The 21398-nt window shown below is 37.0% G+C and overlaps 1 protein-coding gene across 3 annotated transcripts in view; it reads right to left on the bottom strand.

The window, feature by feature from the left end:
* CABLES1 (Cdk5 and Abl enzyme substrate 1) overlaps positions 1-21398 on the bottom strand; it is a 58918-nt gene that overhangs the window by 25968 nt on the left and 11552 nt on the right. The window contains exons 2-4 of one of the 3 annotated variants that reach the window (XM_026670322.2): positions 11219-11290; positions 3496-3588; positions 73-150 (exon numbers count right to left, since the gene is read on the bottom strand). The exons of 1 other annotated variant lie outside the window; for it this stretch is intronic. In XM_026670322.2, the coding sequence (XP_026526107.2) occupies positions 73-150; positions 3496-3588; positions 11219-11290 (243 nt within the window). The remainder of the gene's footprint in view (positions 1-72; positions 151-3495; positions 3589-11218; positions 11291-21398) is intronic. One more of the 3 variants, XM_026670323.2, reaches the window with a different exon arrangement.

Genomic DNA, 21398 nt, shown 5'->3' with positions numbered 1-21398 from the left:
AGCTGTGGCATCCATATTGCAAGTCACACTTAATGTATGCTCAGAAAAAAAACTATGAAAAAGTATACATACCCAACATGGCTATAATCCCGATACGGCAGCACTGAAAATATGCTACAGAAGGATCTTCTGCCACTAATAAGGACTATTCTAGAAGGCAAACAAGATAAAGGATATGATCTAGAGTAGAATATCCAGCAATGCAGAATGGTCTCATAAATCTACTTCTCATTCTTTTCTTTCATGTTACTTTGCTATTCCTGTCTTTGCTCTATGGACTCTACATGCCATTCATTCCTTTCCCCACAGCAACATCCCTGTGAGGTAGGTTAGCCGTAGGGATAGCTCAAATCATCAACTAGGCTTCTATGGCTGGGGATGACCATGAACCTGGCCCTCACAGGATCTGATACAACACTTTAACTCCCGCATGATCACAATGCCTGTCTATTATTTTGCTGTGGGCAAAGAATTTTCAAATGTCAAAATCCAACTTTTTCTGCTCATTTAAATAACATCAGATGCAAGTCCAGGCATTATGAATTTGTAAAACAAAGGGACAGCTCATCAACCCCTTTTGGAAGGGGCAGCCAGTCTTTTGAAAAGAGTGTAGCATTAATCATATCATTAATGGGGGAAAGGGAGGTCTATTATCTGTATGTCAAACAAGCACAACTGCAGAACAGAACACTGAAAACATTATTAGTATGAGCTTTAAAAATGCTATGTCTAAGAAACAATGAAAGTACAGACTGGGCAGGAGGTAAGAAAGATAAGAAAGAAAGGACCTGGCCCTGGGTCAGGTCTCCATAAATCTTTCAGCAAAACCACTTGCCATATTTTTGTCTCTTTCATTATGTTTAAATATCTGACAAAGTAATCCACAGGAAGCTACTAATGAGACAGCTGATTATCTTTTTTAAAAAAAAGCAGAATGCTGTGCTAGAGATGTTTGAGAAATAAATGATTCTTTCTGCCCATGTTCATAAATATAACAATAGGTAAATCCTGCTGAGCAGATGACAGTACAGACACTTTACAGCTAACCAAATCTAACATCAAACATTTGGCTTCACTATTTTTGTTTTCATTCAGAAAATAAAAGCATTGCAATTTAAAAGAGGCATTAAACTTACAACAACATCTAATATTCAAAGCCTTTTCAAACTACGCAATGAAGTATCAAAGTATGCAATGAAATTGTGCAAAGTTTCTAATTGAGAACACAGGTGGCACTGTAGTAAATTACTACGCAGAATGACTGCTATGTTAGATGCTAATCTTTTAGGAATGTTCGTTTAATCCATAGGACTTCAACTTCATGAAGCATTAAAACTGAACTCTCATTCACCCTTTAGTTAACTTGGTATTTATTACTATGTACTGCTGATCATGAACTACATATTTTAATTGCAAGAAGAATGGAAAAAACATAAAGCAAAATGTAAGGACAGCAATTAAGAGACTGGTCATAATAGTTTTTAATTAAGGTATTCATGACTATGATAATTGCATCTGGACTGCAAAAACCTGTTCAGTGATTAGATGACAGTAAAAAGTAAGAATCTCTCTGCTACCTACTGTTTCTAGTTTTTTTAATGGTACTATGCTTACTCATAATAAAGTTCAATATCTAACTGAAGTTAACAAAAGAAATCCAAATCCACTAGCCTTACTTATTAGAAGCAGTTGACCACAGGAAAGGGTTTTAAAGAATCTTCATCTAAAGCTCTTTAAAGGGACACATACAGTAGAAACACCACTGTGAATGTGGTAGAGATCAAAAAGACCAAGTAATAGGGAAAGAAGAAACCCTGACAATTAAAACCAACCATGCTGGACTAGATAGGAAAAGAATCTTTCTTTGTAGAAACCAGCCTGGCTTGTTATTATATAACAAATGCTATAATCTCATCGTGAAATAATGCTTCTACAGACCTTCAGTTATTAGTCATGTACAGAAGTTTATCCTGCTGTTTTCAAACTGCCAATACAACAAATAAAATAAGGAGGCAGATTCCATAAACACAATTTCTTATTTCTAAGGATTTGGAAGTCACTGCTGATTGTTAGTGGCTAAAAAGAAATATTCAGATATTTTAGCACTGGAGTAAAGATCTTTCTCTCTTGCATGCCCAGCATCCATTTGTACACTATCAAATAAGTTAGGTGGTCATTTATCCTACCAATTTCACAACATTAAGCACAAAACAAGAGACACACATTCTTTACACAATTACTCCAGGCACAATGCATTCAGGCTCATTTCATTTCCATACTTAAAAGATTATGGTCTTCAATTCCAATAAGCTGATATTGCACAGTCACTGAAATCTAACACTAAGCTTCAAGACAACTGCTGACTATTCCCTATGGCGTTGAAGAATCCCATTGCTATATTTCCTGGTTCAACTGTAACAATATAGGATTTTATTACTTCTGTTTTTTATTATGTTGTAGAGCACACAATCTTAACAAAGTGTTATGAGAATAATGATGCCTATCATCTTTCACTCCCGTAAATATCTCTTATAAGCTAGATGCCTAGGGCTACCAAAATAGTAAGCTTGATTTCATGCAAAGATTTAATCTTCATATTACTATGAATCAAGCTTGCTCATGTACAGAAGAGATTAGCCCAGCTACAACCGTCAGTAAATAAATTATATTGATAAAAATTAACTAGCATTTATAGTTGGTGAAACTGAATGAAGAGACCTAAGTATCTGTTGTAGATATTTGCCGCAAATAAAACTTTCCAGCTCATTTGTTCAATGGATGGAATACAGAAGATTTTAAACCATTACCTCTCAGGTTAGTATTCTGCAGTTGTATTGGGTTAGAGTTCCTCAAATTCCCAACCAACACAGGAGTGGCTATGATGGTTGGAAATGTTATATTTTGTGTTTCAATACATCTGGATAGACAGGCAGATAAAATGTATATTGTTTATAATTTCAATTTCTTTAAGTCGACCCATTCAGCATGGATTCTGGGCAATGCACTATTAAAACCAATGCAATAACTAAAGAACAATTGAGCTAACTTTAAATAAGAGTTACATATAACAAAGCGAATAATGTACAATAAGCAAGGTAGATTATACATACAATGAGCACAAAATCAACCTATCTGGGTGTTTGGGGAAAAAGCCATGTTTCAAAAGATTATTTAAAGATTAGCAGGGTCGTGGCAGCCAAAATCTCTAAGGCAATGTTATTCCAGAAGGCATATTTCACAACAGATAAAGCATGCTTTCTAAGTCATAGGAACAGCACAGCAACAATTTTTAAAACATGTAGCTCAGCTTGCTGATCAGCATATATAAATAATTCTCCATCAATATGCTTGATGATTTGCAGAGTTCTTCCATATGAAAATGTACAGTTTTGAATTTAGAAGCCAAGTTCTATATATGCCCCCCCAAATAATTTGTTCTCATTTCCTCTATTCATTTGTTATCCCAATTATATGACATTTTTTCCTGAAAAATACCTGCCACTTCTCGTATCATTCTGCCGCATATTCTTGATGAAATGAATCTTCTTAAAGTTCTTTGGTCTGGGTGAGCCTGACAAAGTCCGGCATCTAAAAAATAATGATGTTGAAAGAATTAAATTCTTTCTGTATAGCTTAATCTCTCAGAATAAAAACAAGAAGGTAATTATTCAAGTGACCTCTTCCCTATTAAATTTAAGGAATTTATAGCAATAACAAAGTGTAGAAATAAAGAGAAATGTATGTTTAAAAAATAAAACAATGTATTTAAAAACGAAACATAAAACTTCTTGGATTATGGTGTAGCTGTCTTTAGGAAAGTTGATTACAAAAGAACGCAACATTTTTTTCTCTCACAAGAGTTTTCTGATTATACATCTTAAAGTGTGTGTTATAATTTCCGTGTTTCCAAATATTTGGGAGTGAGTGAAATTCTGTCTCATATAAATAACTAGATGCATCAGATCTTCCAAATATTGTTTCTGCCTCCCTTTTTTATTTTCCATTTGCCAACAAGATCTCAGAAACGGAATAGATTTGATACTTAAGGAGGTATGATGATATAAAGAATACTAATTATAATATTCATTTTAAACACCAAGACAACTGCAAAAATTGGTTTCTTTTAAAGAAAAAGTTACATAATATGTTGCTTACTAATGAATAACCCACCCATCCAAAGCTGTTCTTGGTATTTATATATATTGGCTTAGTAAAAACAATATTCTTGGAAGTAGGATTGTTAATTTCTGGATGGATTAGTTTATTTTTGTAGGACAAAAAGGAAATGTCTTTTATAGAAAATAAATATTCCTATCTTAAGAACAGGAAATTACAGACCTAAAATAATTAGAGACAAGTGTTTATAAGATCCAATGGACAAGTAAAATTAGTTATTTTCCTGTCAACATTTAGAATGGCAATACTTTAACTCAAAATGCTCTGGGTTTTCTGTGGTGAAGAACTGAGGAAGCGAGAATAGCAGGTATGGGAAAAGTTATAAGACTTATGGGAGGACTCTGCTCAGAGTAACATTTTGTAAGATAAGTATCTATATAAATTTGATAAATAATTGAAATGTATGCAATACTTAATTTTTTATATTTTATAAAATATGTTTTTCTAAATATGTTTTATTTAAACAATAATAAACATTATTCATGTTGATTTTTACACATTTTTATTTTTATACAAATGGAGCTACAAACCGCTGAACTGTAAGAAACTAAGTTAGCATCTCTTATTTTTGTCTATTTAGAGAAACGAAACTATTTCTGCTATTTTTCTGTTTTTCAGAAAAGTTTAAGAGAAATACTACTGCATTTTAATATGTAATTTAGCACTGTTATGGATATTAGTCCTGTATTCATGTATTTGAACCACAACCAATCACAAGATACATATAAAAACTACATATAAACTGCATATCCCTTCTCGAGACTTTATACTGCTAATTATGCTTATTTCCATAATTCTAATTTGCTTTCCTTGTAACATCTTCCTATTGCGCTTGGCAACTGCAATGGGTTCCAATTAAAAGACACCCCACTGTGAACAAAACCCCACTGGAAAGATTGCCTTAAATAAATGATATGAAATATTAAACACTATTTCTTTTGGCAATTATACACTTATTTGAATAATTATACTGATAATTTTATTCTTACGAATGTGCAGTTACATGCTATATAAAATAATATTTTACTATTAAGAAAGTGGTACATTTTGTCATTTGTGTTTTTTCTTTAGGATACCGAAAAAGCAGACCTTTTCAGTTCAGTTTAAACAATAATGAATTGATAAACTTAAGCCCATAAAAATGATGTGGGGAGTTACATAATAACAGTTTTGTATTTTTGAAAAATACATGTAACTAAGAGAAGTGGTCATTTCAAATTTTTAAACTGGTGATTCTTTTTGTTTTTAATTTGAAACAATGAAAGCAAGAGTTACTATGCCAGGTTGCATAATTAAAGCCTCCCCCAAAGGAATACTAAAAAAAAAATAGAAGAGGCATTAAACTCAAGGATTTCCCCAATTTTTCTTCACTTCAGAGAAACCATCCCCCAATCTGGCTCCTGATACTACCCAGCTAATGCATTAGCACTTGTCTGTCTTTTTAAATTACTTCAGCCAGTAATCAGCAGTTTAGACCTTGGTTTTGGACCATCAAATAAAACTTCTGCTGCATACTGAATCACAAGCTTTAACCCCAAGATAGATTTCTTTTTAAATAATAAGATACAATCCATATTCTCTACCACAGATGGCAGCTTATGTCAAAAAGAGCTTTTTAGTTAAGGGATCTTCAGACAATGAAATCAATTCTTGATTATGATGTACATCTAGATTCTAGAACAATGAGATTTTGGGTCATCTTCACATGTTTGTGTGTGCATACTTTGCTTGTTTTCTTTTCCCTCCCCAACAAAAGTAAAATGACTGTGCATGCATATCCATACAGAGACAGCCAGGAACAGCAATATTCCCAAGAACCCCTTTCTGCATAAAGCAGAACTCTATTAGCTCCTGCCATAGTTTACCAGTGTTTGGCTCAACTGCTGCACAAATAAAGAGATTCGTGATATAGATCACAAATTCTATATGTACAAATACATTGGAAAAAGATTAGAAATATTTCTCTTCTTCGCTAATAAAATTTGATTGTATAAATTATCTTAGTTTCTGGGTGGGTTAATATTTTTTGCTTTTTGCTTTCAAGTGATATGGACAAGTCATTTAAAATAGTTTTAAAATTATTGGCCAGGGAAAAATCCAAATTGCACTTCAAGAACTGTTTTCTATATTTCATGCAATTCTATTTCCCTCAAATTCTTTTTTCCATGAAGCCCTTGGAAAAGATATTCAGATGCCAGGATATCTCTTTATCTACAAAGATAAAAATTATGTAAGCCATGGTATTTCCCGTGATATTCTATGGAAACAACTTGCAGGATAGTAAGAGTATTGACATTTTGAATTTTGGTATTGGAGAAGCTTTTGTCATGGATAGTCCAGAGAGTAAACAAATGGATCATCAAATAAATCAAGCCACAGTTCCGACTTGAGCCCAAATGATCACAATCAGATTATTCTAGTTTAGACACGTTATGCAAAGACCTAGTTCTCTAAAAAAGGTTATAATGCTGGGAAAGGTGGAAAGGAAGAGAATAGGATGACCAACAGCAAGATGGAGAGACTCACTCCCTGTGATGATGGGTGTACTGTTAAAACATCATGTTAGAGATAGATTGTCATAAAGAAAATCTATGTGGTTGCTGACAATAGCCAATATTTTGATGGCACATAATCATTCAATCCACCCGTCAATCAATCAATCACACTATACTTTTGGTAAACAACAGTGAAAGTTTGGAAAATATCTTTAGAGGCCCTGGCATGTCTATATCTGCAAAGATTAATATTATGCAAGTAATAAGTTTCTCTTTGATACTCTGTGGAAGTGAAAATTGAACTTTGAAGAAGCAAGATAGGAAGAGCGTTGATGCTTTTGAACTTTGATATTGGAGAAAACTCTGGAGACTATTACGGACAGCCAACAAAACAAACAAATGGACATAGAACATAGAATGGATCATAAAATCACCCCAGAATTTACCACTCAAGGCACAAATGATCAGGTTTAAACTCTTACAGTTTATAATAAGCTTATTGCATAAACAGTAACTTAGTCTGGGAGAAAAAAAATACTCAGAAAGAAGCGTTCAAAGTAATTCAAAGAAACTGCCTTAATTAACTCCCTATGAATGAAGACTTGAAATTCCTTTTATAGGTTTCAAAATCCTGTCTTTACTCCAGACTGTGTTAAATATACCTCACTGAAAATAGTACAATGCTCCCATGATGCTGCTCAGTTACAAAGCATTTGACATACTATACTAAATAAACAAAAACTGACAGGAGTGTAACAGATAGGAACAATCTTCCTCTGTGAGGGCTTTGTAGAAATCGTTTCCTTGTGTTTTTTTATTCTTCTGAAGTTAGCATAAGAAAGAGATGAGGCAAAGCAGCACTTTTATCTTGCTATACAAATTATAGGTGCTTTAAAAGAAAATAGCCTGAAAACTGCTTTTGAAACATAAAACATGATTAAATGAGCAAAAAAGACCTGTTAAGAAGTACTGCTTAGTACTTCACATGTTCTTGGTTTATATTTTGATAATTAGAACAAAGTGTGATTTAGTAAAGCTGGCTTCAAATTGAAGATGGAGTAAGGAGAGAATATATAAGTATTTAATTACGAAGTCCTTGACACATTTTTTTTAATAAATAGGATAGACTTTTTCCCCTTAAACCCTTGAAAGAACCTGGAAAGCATGTTATAAAAATGTGGACTTATAAAAACTTGAAAAGGGAAGCCAAAACATCTTAATTAGAGGGTTAATTAGAAGGAAAACCTAATTGACATGGTATCTGCAAATGTTAGGTTCTCTCTTACAAGGTTTTAGGGATATTTTTTGAGAGGTATTCCTTAATCCTATGTAAACCACTGTAGTTGCAATATACAAATTGGGCAACTATATCTTTAATTTACTTAGTTAATTAAACATAGAAGCCACCTGACTCTGGATCATTTGCGACGTCTTAAATTTAAAAATTAGAAAGTAACAAAAAACTGAGCCCAAAAAAGAATCACGTATACCCAGAAAACATACAATATGCAGTAATGAAAAAAATAAACAACCAGGGCTCAACATATACCTTAGCCCCAAGTTTGAGAAACTAACCAAGTCTTCAAGGACTTCTGGATTACCTTCAGGGTGGGGGCCATATGGATTAATTGAATAAATCAATAAATAAATATTTTGGAGCATTTAAAAAGCATTTGACAAAGTGTCCACTAAAAACTTCTAAACTGATTTAGCTGCCATGTGATAAAAAAACAAAATCATCTAAGGATTCTTAGATAAAGAACAGCAAAGAGGAAAAATAAATGATTTATTTTTACCCTGGAGGGAAGTAAAGCATAGGGTTTCAACCGTAATAGAACTACCGTATTTGCTGGCGTATAGACGACTGGGCGTATAAGGCGACCCCCAACATTTCCACTCAAAATATAGAGTTTGTTATATATTTGCCGTATAAGACGACCCCCCACTTGGAGGCGGTGTGAACGGAGGCCGGCCTCTTAGGAAGTACTTTTGTTGCATGCCCAGATATGGTGCTGCCTGCGTTGGTGGGGCACTTCATATCGGGAGACCTTCCACCGTTGCTTTCCCTTCTCCCTTGCTGCCGCCGTCTTCCCTTTGCTTTCGAAGGTAAAGCGAACTATTTTACAAAGCCTCCCCTGCCCGAGAGGGCAGCCCAACCAACGTGGGGAAGCTAATTTCCCGGGGCCTCTTCCGTTCCTCCCGACCTCCCTACACTGCGCGCCTCTGACGCGCCGGTCCCTTCAGCCCAGTGACCTTTTCCACCTCAAAGAAAGGCCAGGCGGGAGCCGCCGCAGAAACAGCCACCACCCTTAGCCCGGCGGGAGAAGCAGGCGAGGTTAGCGCCCGCCAGCCTGTCCTTCCTGCCTTTGGAGGCACCTGCCGAGCGCCTCCGCGGCTCGGTTTCCCCTACCGGCGGGTCCTCCTTTCGTGCGGAGGGCTGCGGGGAAGGCGCTCGCCCGAGAGGATCTCTCCTCTCTCTCCCCGCAAGGTCAACATCTGCGCTGCAGAGGAGAGGGCTGCAGCCGGTTCCTCCTGCTTGCTGAGTGGTGGGGAAGCGCGGCCCGCCCGTGCGAGATTTTGCCGAGGGGCAGGAGGAGGCACGCACACACCCGCGGCTCACTTTCCCAGCTCTGCCCAACCCTTATGGCTCTGGCGCGGCCCTGGTGGGCAGCGGCGCCTCCCGCTGGACCCTCCGCTCATCCTGCCAGGGCCGCGCCAGAGCCATAAGGGTTGGGCAGAGCTGGGAAAGTGAGCTGCGGTGTGTGCGTGCCTCCTCCTGCCTCGCTGCCAAATCTCGCACGGGCGGGCCGCGGCTTCCCACCACTCAGCAAGCAGGAGGAACCGGCTGCAGCCCTCTCCTCTGCAGCGCAGATGTTGACCTTGCGGGAGAGAGAGGAGAGATCCTCTCGGAGCGCTTCCCGCAGCCCTCCGCACGAAAGGAGGACCCGCCGTAGGGGAAACCGAGCCGCGGAGGCGCTCCGTGCAGGTGCCTCCAAAGGCAGGAAGGACGGGCTGGCGGGCGCTAACCTCGCCCGTTCTCCCGCGCCGGGCTAAGGGTGGTGGCTGTTTCGCTGGAGCGGCCCCGCCTGGCCTTTCTTTGAGGTGGAAAAGGTCGCTGGGCTGAAGGACCGGCGCGTCAGAGGGCGCAGTGTAGGGAGGTCGGGAGGAACGGAAGAGGCCCCGGAAATTAGCTTCCCACGTTGGTTGGGCTGCCCTCTCGGGCAGGGGAGGCTTTGTAAAATAATTCGCTTTACCTTCAAAGCAAAGGGAAGACGGGAGCGCCTGAAGCCAAGTGTCTCCTCAGGGCTCCGGTTGCAGGGAGGAGCCCTGACTGGCCACGTGATTGACCCGGCGTATAAGACGACCCCCCAGTTGGAGGCATGTTTTTTAGGGCAAAAAAGTCATCTTATACGCCGGCAAATACAGTATACTGTTGTTAATAAATTATCTAGAATTATGAACAAGCAATGAGTTGGTTAAGTCTACTCATGAAATATGATGATTAAAACCAAAAGAGACAGCAAAGTATTCTGAAACTTTTGTTTTCCAATCTAAAACTGAAATATATAATGGGGCTAAATATCTCTAGTCCACCAATTTCTAAATATGGTTAACCCATGCATTTGCAAGGCTAAAGGGCAAATAATATCCCAGCAAAGTAGATAAAATTTATTGCAGCAAGCAATTGTCCTAAAATCAGCTTCTTCAAACAGTAGCGTTTCTTGCTTTAACATGGGTGGTCAATTTGTGATTCTGTGGCTGTATGAGCACAAAATCCCTTTTTTCCAGAGATCTAGGAGTCTCTTGTGATTATGAGATTGAAAATACATGAGTCAGTCCAGTTCCCACAAGCAAGAGGTGGGAAATACTGGTAAGTCATAAATATTTTGCACCATTCTTGTGTAATAAAACCTAGTTTAATTTTCTCTTAATCTTCTCCAAAAACTTTACATTTTCCCCTCACTTTCCCTGAAGTGGAGTTAGTGATGATAGAAAGCTGGTTTACCTCCTCTCCAAAACATACACCCCAACAAGATTTATCTACTGTCATTTTTTAATTTTCTTTTTGTTTCCAGTGACAACCTTTGCATTCTTTGGTACTGGTTCTGAGCACATCTCGTTTATATTTGCGATTTTTTTTTTTTTGCTAATAGTCAGAACAAGATTAACTGCTTGTTCTGACTATTAGCTATTAACTATTTAGCTTATCTAAGGTTCCTTTGAAGAAAAAGAATATGAACTACATCTCTAAAGTTCATGACTAATGATAGTTAGTGCCCTCATTCCTTTTATCATACAATTAAGAACCCAGATATGCCCGCCTTGAGCTTTTCCATTTAATCATCTTGCTTGAGAATACAAAAATATGCCTAGTAGACCAGAATGGATTTTGTAAAACATCATACATTGAAGGATTTTGTTCTCACACTCGAGTTACTGCACAGATCACTGTTAGCTTCAGTGAATACAAACTGCCTCTGAATTCCTATTACTTAATATGTGAATGACAGAACAACATATACAATATAAATCAGAAAAAAACTCACCTCCTTAAGGGAGCGTTTTCCTCAATGTCTTCCAAAGTCTCCAATGAAGATCTCTGGGAAATTAGCCGACGTCTCTCAAGAGAAAAAGAAAGAAAGAAATTAAATTTTTGAAACTTCGGCAAATTGAGAGAGTTTGGAATGGCAACAGCTCAGGATAAAGTGGCAGACATGCTGTTAAAGATGTAAAGTACTAATAAAACAATATTTTATTCAAACTGGTACTCCTAATTCTTCTATTTTAAAAGAGTTATATTTCAACCTATTTTAATATAAAATTATAGTATGTTTTTAAATCTAAGATGACATTATTTAGAGATAAACCATTCTAGAATGGTCCTACAATCAGATATATCCAGGAATGTTACAGATCTTATAAAAATGTAAGCAGGCTGGCTGTTAGAAAAAAATAGCATAGTGTTCCTTACTAATGCTCAGGAATCAATAAATTATTTTTAAAAAGTATGCTCTAACAGAGATCCTGTTACTTTTGTTTGCCTATGGTCCCAGTAAAATAAGAGTGAACTTTAGTGAATTAGCCATTGCTAATCTTGCTCTTCTTTAAGTCTTATTAAATTTTACATTTTTTAAAAAAAATGTGTTTTAATTTAAACTGTATCTAATCCCAGTTTCTTCCTTGCAATTTCCAATGATTCTAAATTTGAAAAGCAACAAAGACATAACATGCAGCTTATTCCCAAGTACCAAGTATAAAATATGCCAGTCTCAGCTATGTCATAAACTGCAGATGATGTTATGCCAACAGTCAGATTTTTTTGCATAAATTATTCAAGTTTTTATATGGCTGCTATTTCCAATTTGCTCTTTATAGAAGTATTTTTGAGAGACATCCAGAACTGGAAATTAACTGCTCTTCTTTTAATAAAAATTTAGTGAAAAGTGAGAATGTTATTGAAAGGCAATCTAGGATACCCTGGTTCTTGAAAATGATTAAAATGTAGGAAATTTACCCAATATTTTACATAATACAATATTCCTGTACAAAATATTTTCTCTCATTCATACAACTTTGGCTTAATCTTTGCTCAAAGTTGTTTGCTAAGTTTTCTATTTATTCTCTCACACATGCTTTCTTTCCATGATATACAATTCTTATCTCATTCAGCAATCAACTTTCAACTCCCTACTCAAGCAAAACATCCCATAATCCAAGCCTAGCCACTAATTATCTCAAAATCACAAATACATAGCTAACTTTCTCCCTCCCTTTCATACATTTCTTAAATATTTCCAGAAGATAAAAATTTGGTTTGTACCCATCCTGCCTAAGCTTGATATTTCTGCTTATTTTAACTTCTTGTACCCTTTCGATCAGAATTCTTCCAAACATCACTTCTGTGTCATTTTAACATTCTTTCTTATTATGTTCCTTGTATATAGGGGAACAATAATGGCACCACACAAACTGCCAGGTAGAACTGCAGTCTTCACAAACAATAACCAAGCTGTACAACAATTCCATTAGTTCAATTTTATGGCATCAAATGGGTGTCAATTCCTAGCAATCACATATATCTTTCTTCAAGGAGATCTGTCACCAACCTGCTCCTCCAAGTCTTCCAATTAATATTCTGTAATTAAGAATATACTTTGCTGCTAGTCATCCTCTTCTTCTCTTTCCTTCTACCTTTCCCAACATTACAGATTTTCAGTAAAGCTTGATCTTTGTAATGAGTCCAAAATATGCTAATTTGAGCATAGTTATCTGTACCAGTGAGAGCAAATAAAACTGTGGATTAGTTCAATTTATTTATTTAGAAATTTTATATTGCCTCCTATTTGCACATGGCGACTCAAGGCAACTTAAAGGAATAGAAAACATCATGTATAAAAAATAAAACTAATAGAAGAAAATGATCAAATAATAAATTAATAAAATGTTTCATTTGTTTGTTTTCTTGAGTATCCATGGTAATCTCAGGAGCCTTCTCCTAAATCAAAGTCCTATAGCATCATTACACTTTCTATCTTGTTTCTTTCATATCCAACTCTGGTTTCCATAAAATGTTACAGAAGAAACAAGAAATCATTACCTGCACAATTCTGAGACTGAATGCTTTTTTCAATCTATGGCCACTTTGTTGTTCTCCAGATTTGCTGGCATAGTTTCGATATACTTCTTTACTAATTCTTCTGTTCCATATGCTATATATTTGTAGATATTATATCAATTCCTGCAGCCACTTGGCTTAGTAATGACCAAAGAGGTGATCTAAATTCATGTTCTATTACTAGAGTTTCTTGTGATGATGGAACATCTTCTAAAATATCTTGCACACTAACATTCCTACTGTATAGAGTTTGGGTATACTCCTTCCATGTTTGATTTTTTAATTGGTTACTATCTGTCCATTAGTATCCTTTAGCATACCAATTTAAGGTTGGAGCCTCCTTTATAATTGAGATCATGCTTCATTTCTATTTCCTATGTCATACAATTCAACCATATTTTTGTCCTTACTCTTTCCAACATTGGCATTTCAGTATCCAATCACAAGCAGCAGAACCTGCTTGCAGGTTCTGATGATTTCAGATTGAATATGACTATAAAACCCATCAACTTCCTCTTCTGCTTCACTGGTTGAGTATAAACTTGGATAACCATCCTATTAACTGGTTGTATGTGAAATGTATCTAATATTCAATTATTGCTTGTACTGTCAATAAATCCATATTACAATATTTCTCAAGCTATATACCATTTACATTTTGAATCTTATTATTTCTCAATATGCTCAGTGTGCATGGCTCTCTTTCCAACAATATTCTCACACATTAATATATATAGTAATTCTTTCAATTCAAGTTTTTAATGTATTATTTTCATTCACACAATAATCTAAAAAAATTCTTCCAGCATTCTTAAATGTTCTTTGTTTTCTTGTTTCATTTTTTGAAACAATGCTTCCTCTCAATATTCATTATACAATAGCTTCCTTACAATTCTTTCTTTTAAATTCTTACATCTTTTTATTTTCTTTATTCTCTTTTATTTCATTAATCTACCTGGCAGTCTTCTTTGGCATTTGGTAAGATAATTTTTTACTTCTGTTCTTTGTAATTACCACACCCTATTTCCTTATAGCCATTTTTCATACCTCTATGCATTAATACGTTTTCCAATGTTGTTTCTATATAGGACTTGTACTTTAGATTTTTGCAACTCTTCTACTTACATTCTCCTTTCACTTTTTTCTAATATATCAATTTTCCCCAATATTCACTACTTCCTCCCCAAAATTGATGTAAATAAGTAAATAAATCAACATGTAACGTAAGATTCAATTGCATCCAACATTACAGAATTATAGAACTGTGAAATTTATCTAGGTCAGGGGTATTGAACACAAACTGCAATGTGGTTGGATCCGTCTATGGAGCTGTCCTGGAAAATGTAAGGGGCTGCCCCACATCACTTCGGCCTGGTCTACCCAATGTGAAGGGGAAATACGTCAGCAATTTGGGGAGTGTCATCAAGCTGGTCACGGCCACCCAGTTAGCTACACCCAGTGAGTGTTGTCAAGCTGGCCAAGCCCACTCAGTTTGTCACACTCATCCAGTCGACCACACTGGCCCGGCCCCCCAAGGTCAACCACAGCCCTGATGAAATTGAGTTTGACACCCCTGATCTAGGTCAATCTTCTGCAATGTGCAGGGAAAACAATTAAACTATCTTTGAGAGGTGGCTGTCTTAATAGAGCTCTGTAGAACTCATCACTCCGTAATTGGCCAATTCCACTGTAGTACTGATTTTATTATTGGAAAGTTTTCCCTTGTGTTTAAACAAGATGTAGATAGCTCTAACCTGTACATGTTATTTTGGTAGTGGTTTGCTCTCCAAGTTTGTTTTCATTAATTCCCAAATGTTTTATTACCAGATTAGGTAACAGAATTCTCACTGATGATGTTACCTAGTCTAATAACGAAACATTTGGGAACTAAATGGAAACAAGCTCGGAGAGCAAACCACTGCCAAAATCTAAAGCCTGAACTACAAGTATTTTTACTGTGCGTATTATGATTTTCTTTAGCAATGCAAAATAGTTGCCATTTGATACACTTTCATGTACTTGAACATCGATATCATGCCTCCTTTCAGTCTTCTTTTCACCAGCCTGAACACCCCAAATTCCTGCAACCTATTGACACAGATCATTAAGTCTGTATATTGTCTTTGTCGCCATCCTTTGAGCCTACATATGTTAAAGCTATAAATTCTGACTTTCTCTGAGTGTGGGTTGACAACTCACAACTAGTCCACAAGTGATAGCTTTCATGTAATTAATTTCAGATGTAACCATTTGCCTTTTATATTGCATTGGGATCTAGATCATCTGACCTGTGTTCCCCTCACTACATATTCCATGCTACAGCCTTAAGCAGAAGAATGAAATAAAGAATTACTTGTTTTCTGTAGTACACAAAAAGGCAAGAGATCGTTAAAATGTGTTACAAAAACATCATTTGAATAATTTTTACAAGATAGACATGAAAGCACTGCAGCAAAGAATGGACAAAAACATCACTATTTACAAGGACATGCCTATAAAGAACAGTCTCTTTCATCTGGACATTTGACATATCATGACTGAGATCATGACCATTCAGTTCTGTAGAACCCAATGAGACCTCAATTATTTGAAAGAAGTATATTTCCTTTGGTAAAATAAATTATTTAATATTTTACTTGCAATTTTAACAGTATTAAAAATTGTGCTATACATACTTGTCCTTAAAAAGCAAACACAACTGAACACTGGCAACTGAATAGTATTGTCAGATTGCTTATTTTATCTGGGCACCTATATAAATATCTAGTTTCACTTAATGATTTGTAGAGTGCTTAATCAAACAAATCAAACATCTTTAGATGATGCTAACAGTAACTTCAAACTCCTAATTAAACTATGCCTATTTTAGGGAAGTGTTGATTGTTCAGCAATTATTTAAAAACTATACAAAGGTCAAACTGAAGCAGCAGAGTGGAGCTGCTTTTATTTTTTCTGTGTTTTTTTTTTTTTTTTGCCAATACCCAGCCAAGTTCCTGAATAAGCTACATTGTTTAGGCCTTCCAAAAATATATTTCAGTAATTCTATAAAACCTGTCCAAGAAATGATGCAGAACTGTAAGTAAGTTGACCAGAAATATCAATAGAAAGAGAAAAGAATTTCAAATAAATCATGTGTCTCCACTTAGGCTACAATATTAAAAACAAGATGCAACATGATGGAAGATGATAAAAAAGATTATGTGTGAAAGAAAGACTATGAACATTAATTGCTTTTCAAAATATAATCAGTTTCTTTAAAAAGTGAGTATAGTGTTTATATACTTATCACTAGTACATAAGCCATATATATTCTGGTATACAATAAAATGACTTTTTATTTCATTTAATTATAATGAAGATAATTTGTCCTAAAACAATATGCTAGTAATATAAGAGATAACATCAAGGTATGCGTACCAAGCCAACATTTCATCAAAATGCCAAAACATGCATTGTTATGCCACAAGTTCTGTCCCTTGTTTATTTATATTTGACATTTTGATGCCAACACCCATTAAGATGGAAAAGAGATTACTCTTGTCTATTGTTCCAACTGAATCTATTCCACACAACAGGTCTGAGATGTTGCAACCATTATTCTCTTTGCTAATATTTCCTGTCAACATCTTTTAACCAGAGGTTTAGAAAGGCCAAAAGAAGATTATGTGTGTGTGAGTGTACATCAGCAAATATACGTATGTGTGTGTGAGCGCTGGTAGTCAATTTGCAGAGGCTTATTTTCAGATTATAACCGCCCCAGAAATTAACTGGCACCAAGAGTAATAGAATAAGAGTTGGAAGGGATCTTGGAAGGTTTCTAGACCAACCCCCTGCCCAAGCAGGACACTAGTCTAAACCATTTCAGACAAATGGTTGTCCAGTCTCTTCTTAAAATATCTTTTAAAATTGTATTTAAAGTTTATTTAAAAAATAGTGGCAAGAAAATACCCAATGGCATTACGTTTTTTAAAAAAGGATTAAACTTTAAAAAAGGAACGAAAAATGGCTAGGTGCATCTAAGATAGTAATTACCGTAGGTAGGTGCTAGAGAAAATCTGATTTGGAGAAAACAATAAGACTTGATTTTGAGACAACAAAATAAAATTGAATCTTAATCACATTATATCTAGTTACTGCCTGTGCCTAGAAGTCTGGTCAATTAGATTCCATCCTGCACCCGGAAGGTATTACCACAAACATTGGGTTGGGACTTCATGTTTCCTTAACTTTCTTTCCCCAGTGCCAGCCAATGTTCCCATGAAAGATTCAAAAGCACTGAAGCTTCCAGGTAACTTCTCCCTCACAATTTATTCTTGGGGAAGGGACTTCTTTACACTCAATAATTTAGTCAACGTACCTGACCAACCTGTTCTAGGAAGCTGACTTCAAAATTTATTGACACTTTTCCTATTATCCATCAAATTAATCCACAGGCCTTATGTCTGAAATCTGCTGTTTCAATGATGATTCATCTGATATTTTACCAGTTACTTTTTGTTCAAGAGAAACAGCCGTGTCCCTTGCATTCTGCACCTGTTCTCCCCCCCCCTCTTGTTTTGCTGAATGGATAGGAGATGTACTAGATAGAATGAATGCTGGGTTCTACACATAGGAGGGGACCTTCTAGAACAGGGGTCTCCAACCTTGTCTGCTTTAAGACTTGTGGACTTCAACTCCCAGAGTTCCTCAGCCAGCTTTGCTGGCTGAGGGACTTCTTAAAGCGGCCAAGGTTGGAGACCCCCTGATCTAGAATTCACTGGACAGGCTCCCATGAAACATGAGAAGTTGTGGGAAGAGGCAAAGGTACTATACGGTGTCCAACAATTCCATCTGAATCTCACAATATGCCTTGTCCCTATGAATTGCCACTGCTATAGAAAGACAATGACCCCTAGGAGGAAGAAGACTCTTTGCTTCATGCCAGAGTAGACCCTCCATTGATGGTTGCTTTATAACAGGAAGGGAGGGTGTACCTTCCATATCTCTCTAGTTTTTTCTGTCATTTTATTTATTATCTATTTATATCCCACATTTAATAATTTTTCTAAATAGTTCAAGGTGGAGAACATACCCATTATTCCTTCCTCTTTCCTACTGTCCTGCAGGAGAAAGGGAGAAGGGATTCTGTGCCCATTTCCTTGGCTGGTATTTGCATTTGGGAGGGGAGATAATTCTGAAGAAGGGTATGCGTGAAGGAATGTAGACTTGGCCTTGGGAATGAGGAAGGAAACTATGAATTGCTAAGAGGAACTTTCAGAATACTCAGTCCTGAGAAAGCATGAAAAATAAATTGAAAATAACCATGCCCTAGTTTCATTCAGTGTAAGATGGGGCAGAAAGAAATCCTCATAGGCTATGGATTCTCTTAGTTTACCCTATAATAATAAGGAATATTCCTGGAATTCTTGCTGTGCCAGTTTCTTGACCTTGCCTTTTTCAATGGGTTGAAGACACAACCACAATTTGCCCATCTAATCAAGCAATCATAGAATGCTGAGAAAGTAAGCCTTTCAATACTCCTTCCTCCACCATTTTGTTGAAACAAAATGGAACACTTCTCAGGATGGAACAACAAATAGAATTCTCAAAACTTGAACCCACTTTTTTCCATGCAAAATTCTACTTCTATTTACTCAAACTTTTACCTAGAACCAGCTCGTATTTGGCTCTATTATTGCTACTGTCAAGCAATTGAAAATCTTTGTCCTATGACACAAATTACCATCCACCACCATTTCTGTCCACCAAGATCTGATATGAATTCATATGTTAGCATCAGCTCTCATTCCCCACCCCAGCTTCTTCAAACCCAGCAGTTTGAAAGCATGCAAATACAAGTAAATAATTGGGTACTGCTGTGACAGGATAATTACTATGTTCTGTTACTACGTTCCATACTTTTATGCTGGCCACATGATGACAGAAGCATCTGTCAGACAACACACCTGAGAATTGGAGATGAGCAGTACCCCCTTGAGTTAGTAACAAATGGATAGGGAGACCTTTAAACCTTTATTAGGATCTTAACATGTAACAGTTTTATAAAATATTAGGAATGGGGGGCAGGAAAAAGCAGGGGATATAAAATCCCTACACAAACCACACAAATGGTAACTTTTGTTAAATATATCGACTACATAATTACATAAACTGTTAACATAAACAGAAAAGCCAAGGAATTCTAATTACAGTTTTATAGCAGCTTCAGGAAGGTTTGTAAAAACAAGTTATGCATACTGTAATGCAGAAAGTGACTATATTATTTCATTCATAATAGAGGGATAAGGTCTTATGACTATTCAATAAACCTTACTCATAATAGAGGGCATAGATCTATCACCAAGTGGTTATTCTTTCAATTGAAAATAAAAAAAATTGTAGGAAGTTTAGAAGATCACAGAAATGAGCAACACTGGTTTAAATAGATTTACCCATTCAGATGTTACCTTTTGCCCACCGTAAATGTGAACGAGTGCATAAATTCTGTGTAATTGCAGGTAGATGTGTTTTAATGAAACTGCTTGATGAAAGAAATCAGTTCAGCTCAAAGTGAGTCAGCACACATTGACATGCACATGCACATAAAAGTTTATTTTCACAGTTGAAGTCCATAAATCTTAAAGTTCTCAAGATTAAGAAATGCATAACAGATTCACTAATATTTGAATAACAAAATACAAATAGTTCTGCAAGTGTGTTTATAATTATATTGATCAATTTTAAAGCCAAATTTGCAACAAAATCATGCAGTGAGAGTTCAAGTTCTTGCAACGTCTTCCATTTCCCTCTATCTTATTTTTGAAGGATTTTTCCGTTACTAACAAATAAGCAGCTGCTATCCCCCTTGCTATTTTGATCCGACTATGTGCCATCACGTTGGTGTTGATTCTTATTGATTACATAGTCAATAACATTTTCTTAATGCAATTTTAGAAGAGATATTCTCCAATGAAGATATGCAAGCCATAGGTGTATGCCATGCTGATGTTGCAGACCAAAGTAGCAGTGAAATGGGCGTTGGTAGAAGTTACCATGAACGCCCTTTCTATCTATGCTGCAAGAGAGCCCAGGATGGATTGACCCCTTCCTATGACGCCATTTAGCTGAGTCTGTACTAAGATATAAAAGCCAGCCCCCTGGAGAGACCCCAGCTTTGGTGAAGATACTTGACAGACTGAAAGGTGTCTCTGAAATATGTCTTACCATCTCCGGACGAATCAAGGGAGGGGCTGTGCTCTCTCGCAGCATAGATAGAAAGGGCATTCACGGGAACTTCTACCAATGCCCATTCTCCTCCATGCTGCATCGAGAGCCCAGGATGGGACATACCAAAGCTTGCATGTCCACGGGCGGGTCCTCATCCGGCTCATCACATCGACTGTGGAACCACTTGTTGAAGCACCCGTCTGCCGAAGGCTGCAGTTGCCGAGGCAAAGGTATCCAGATGGTAGTGTCGGATGAAAGGAGACGGGGATGTCCACGTGGCCGCACGACAAATCTCCTCCAAGGATGCTTGGGTCGCCCAGGCAGCAGAAGTGGCCGCGCTTCTGGTAGAGTGCGCTGTCAGACCTCGGGGAACCGGAAGGGCCATAGCTTTGTAGGCCTGCTCAATGCAAGACCTGACCCACCTGCTAATAGGAGAAGAGGCCTTGTGCCCCAAGTGAGAAGGGAAAAAGGAAACAAACATGGCTTCCAACTTCCTGAAGGAGGAAGTGTGCTTAATGTATATTCTAAGAGCCCTTCTTACATCTAGCGTGTGCCACTGCCTCTCTAAGTCATGGTGTGGGAGAGGACAGAAGTCAGGCAAAACAATGTCCTGGGACCTGTGAAACCAGGTGTTAACCTTCGGAATAAAGGAGGGTCCAGACGAAGAACAACCCTATCATTGTGAAAGCAACAAAGGTCCTGTCTGATGGAAAGAGCAGCAAGCTCGGAAACCCTCCTGACAGAAGTGATGGCAACAAGGAACACTACCTTCAGAGTAAGGAAATGGAAAGACACTGTTCTAAGGGGTTCAAAGGGAGGCTTTGTAAGGGCATTAAGGACCATATGAAGGTCCCAGGAAGGATACCTGTGAACCACCGGAGGGTGCACGTTGGAAGCCCCTTTCA

The sequence above is a fragment of the Notechis scutatus genome, chromosome 3 (assembly GCF_049901735.1).
Source record: "Notechis scutatus isolate UNSWTSFEM ecotype Mainland chromosome 3, rNotScu1.2, whole genome shotgun sequence".
Taxonomy (NCBI): Eukaryota; Metazoa; Chordata; class Lepidosauria; order Squamata; family Elapidae; genus Notechis; species Notechis scutatus.
Note: the sequence above shows the minus strand (reverse complement) of the source record. Positions and strands in the feature narration are given on the sequence as shown.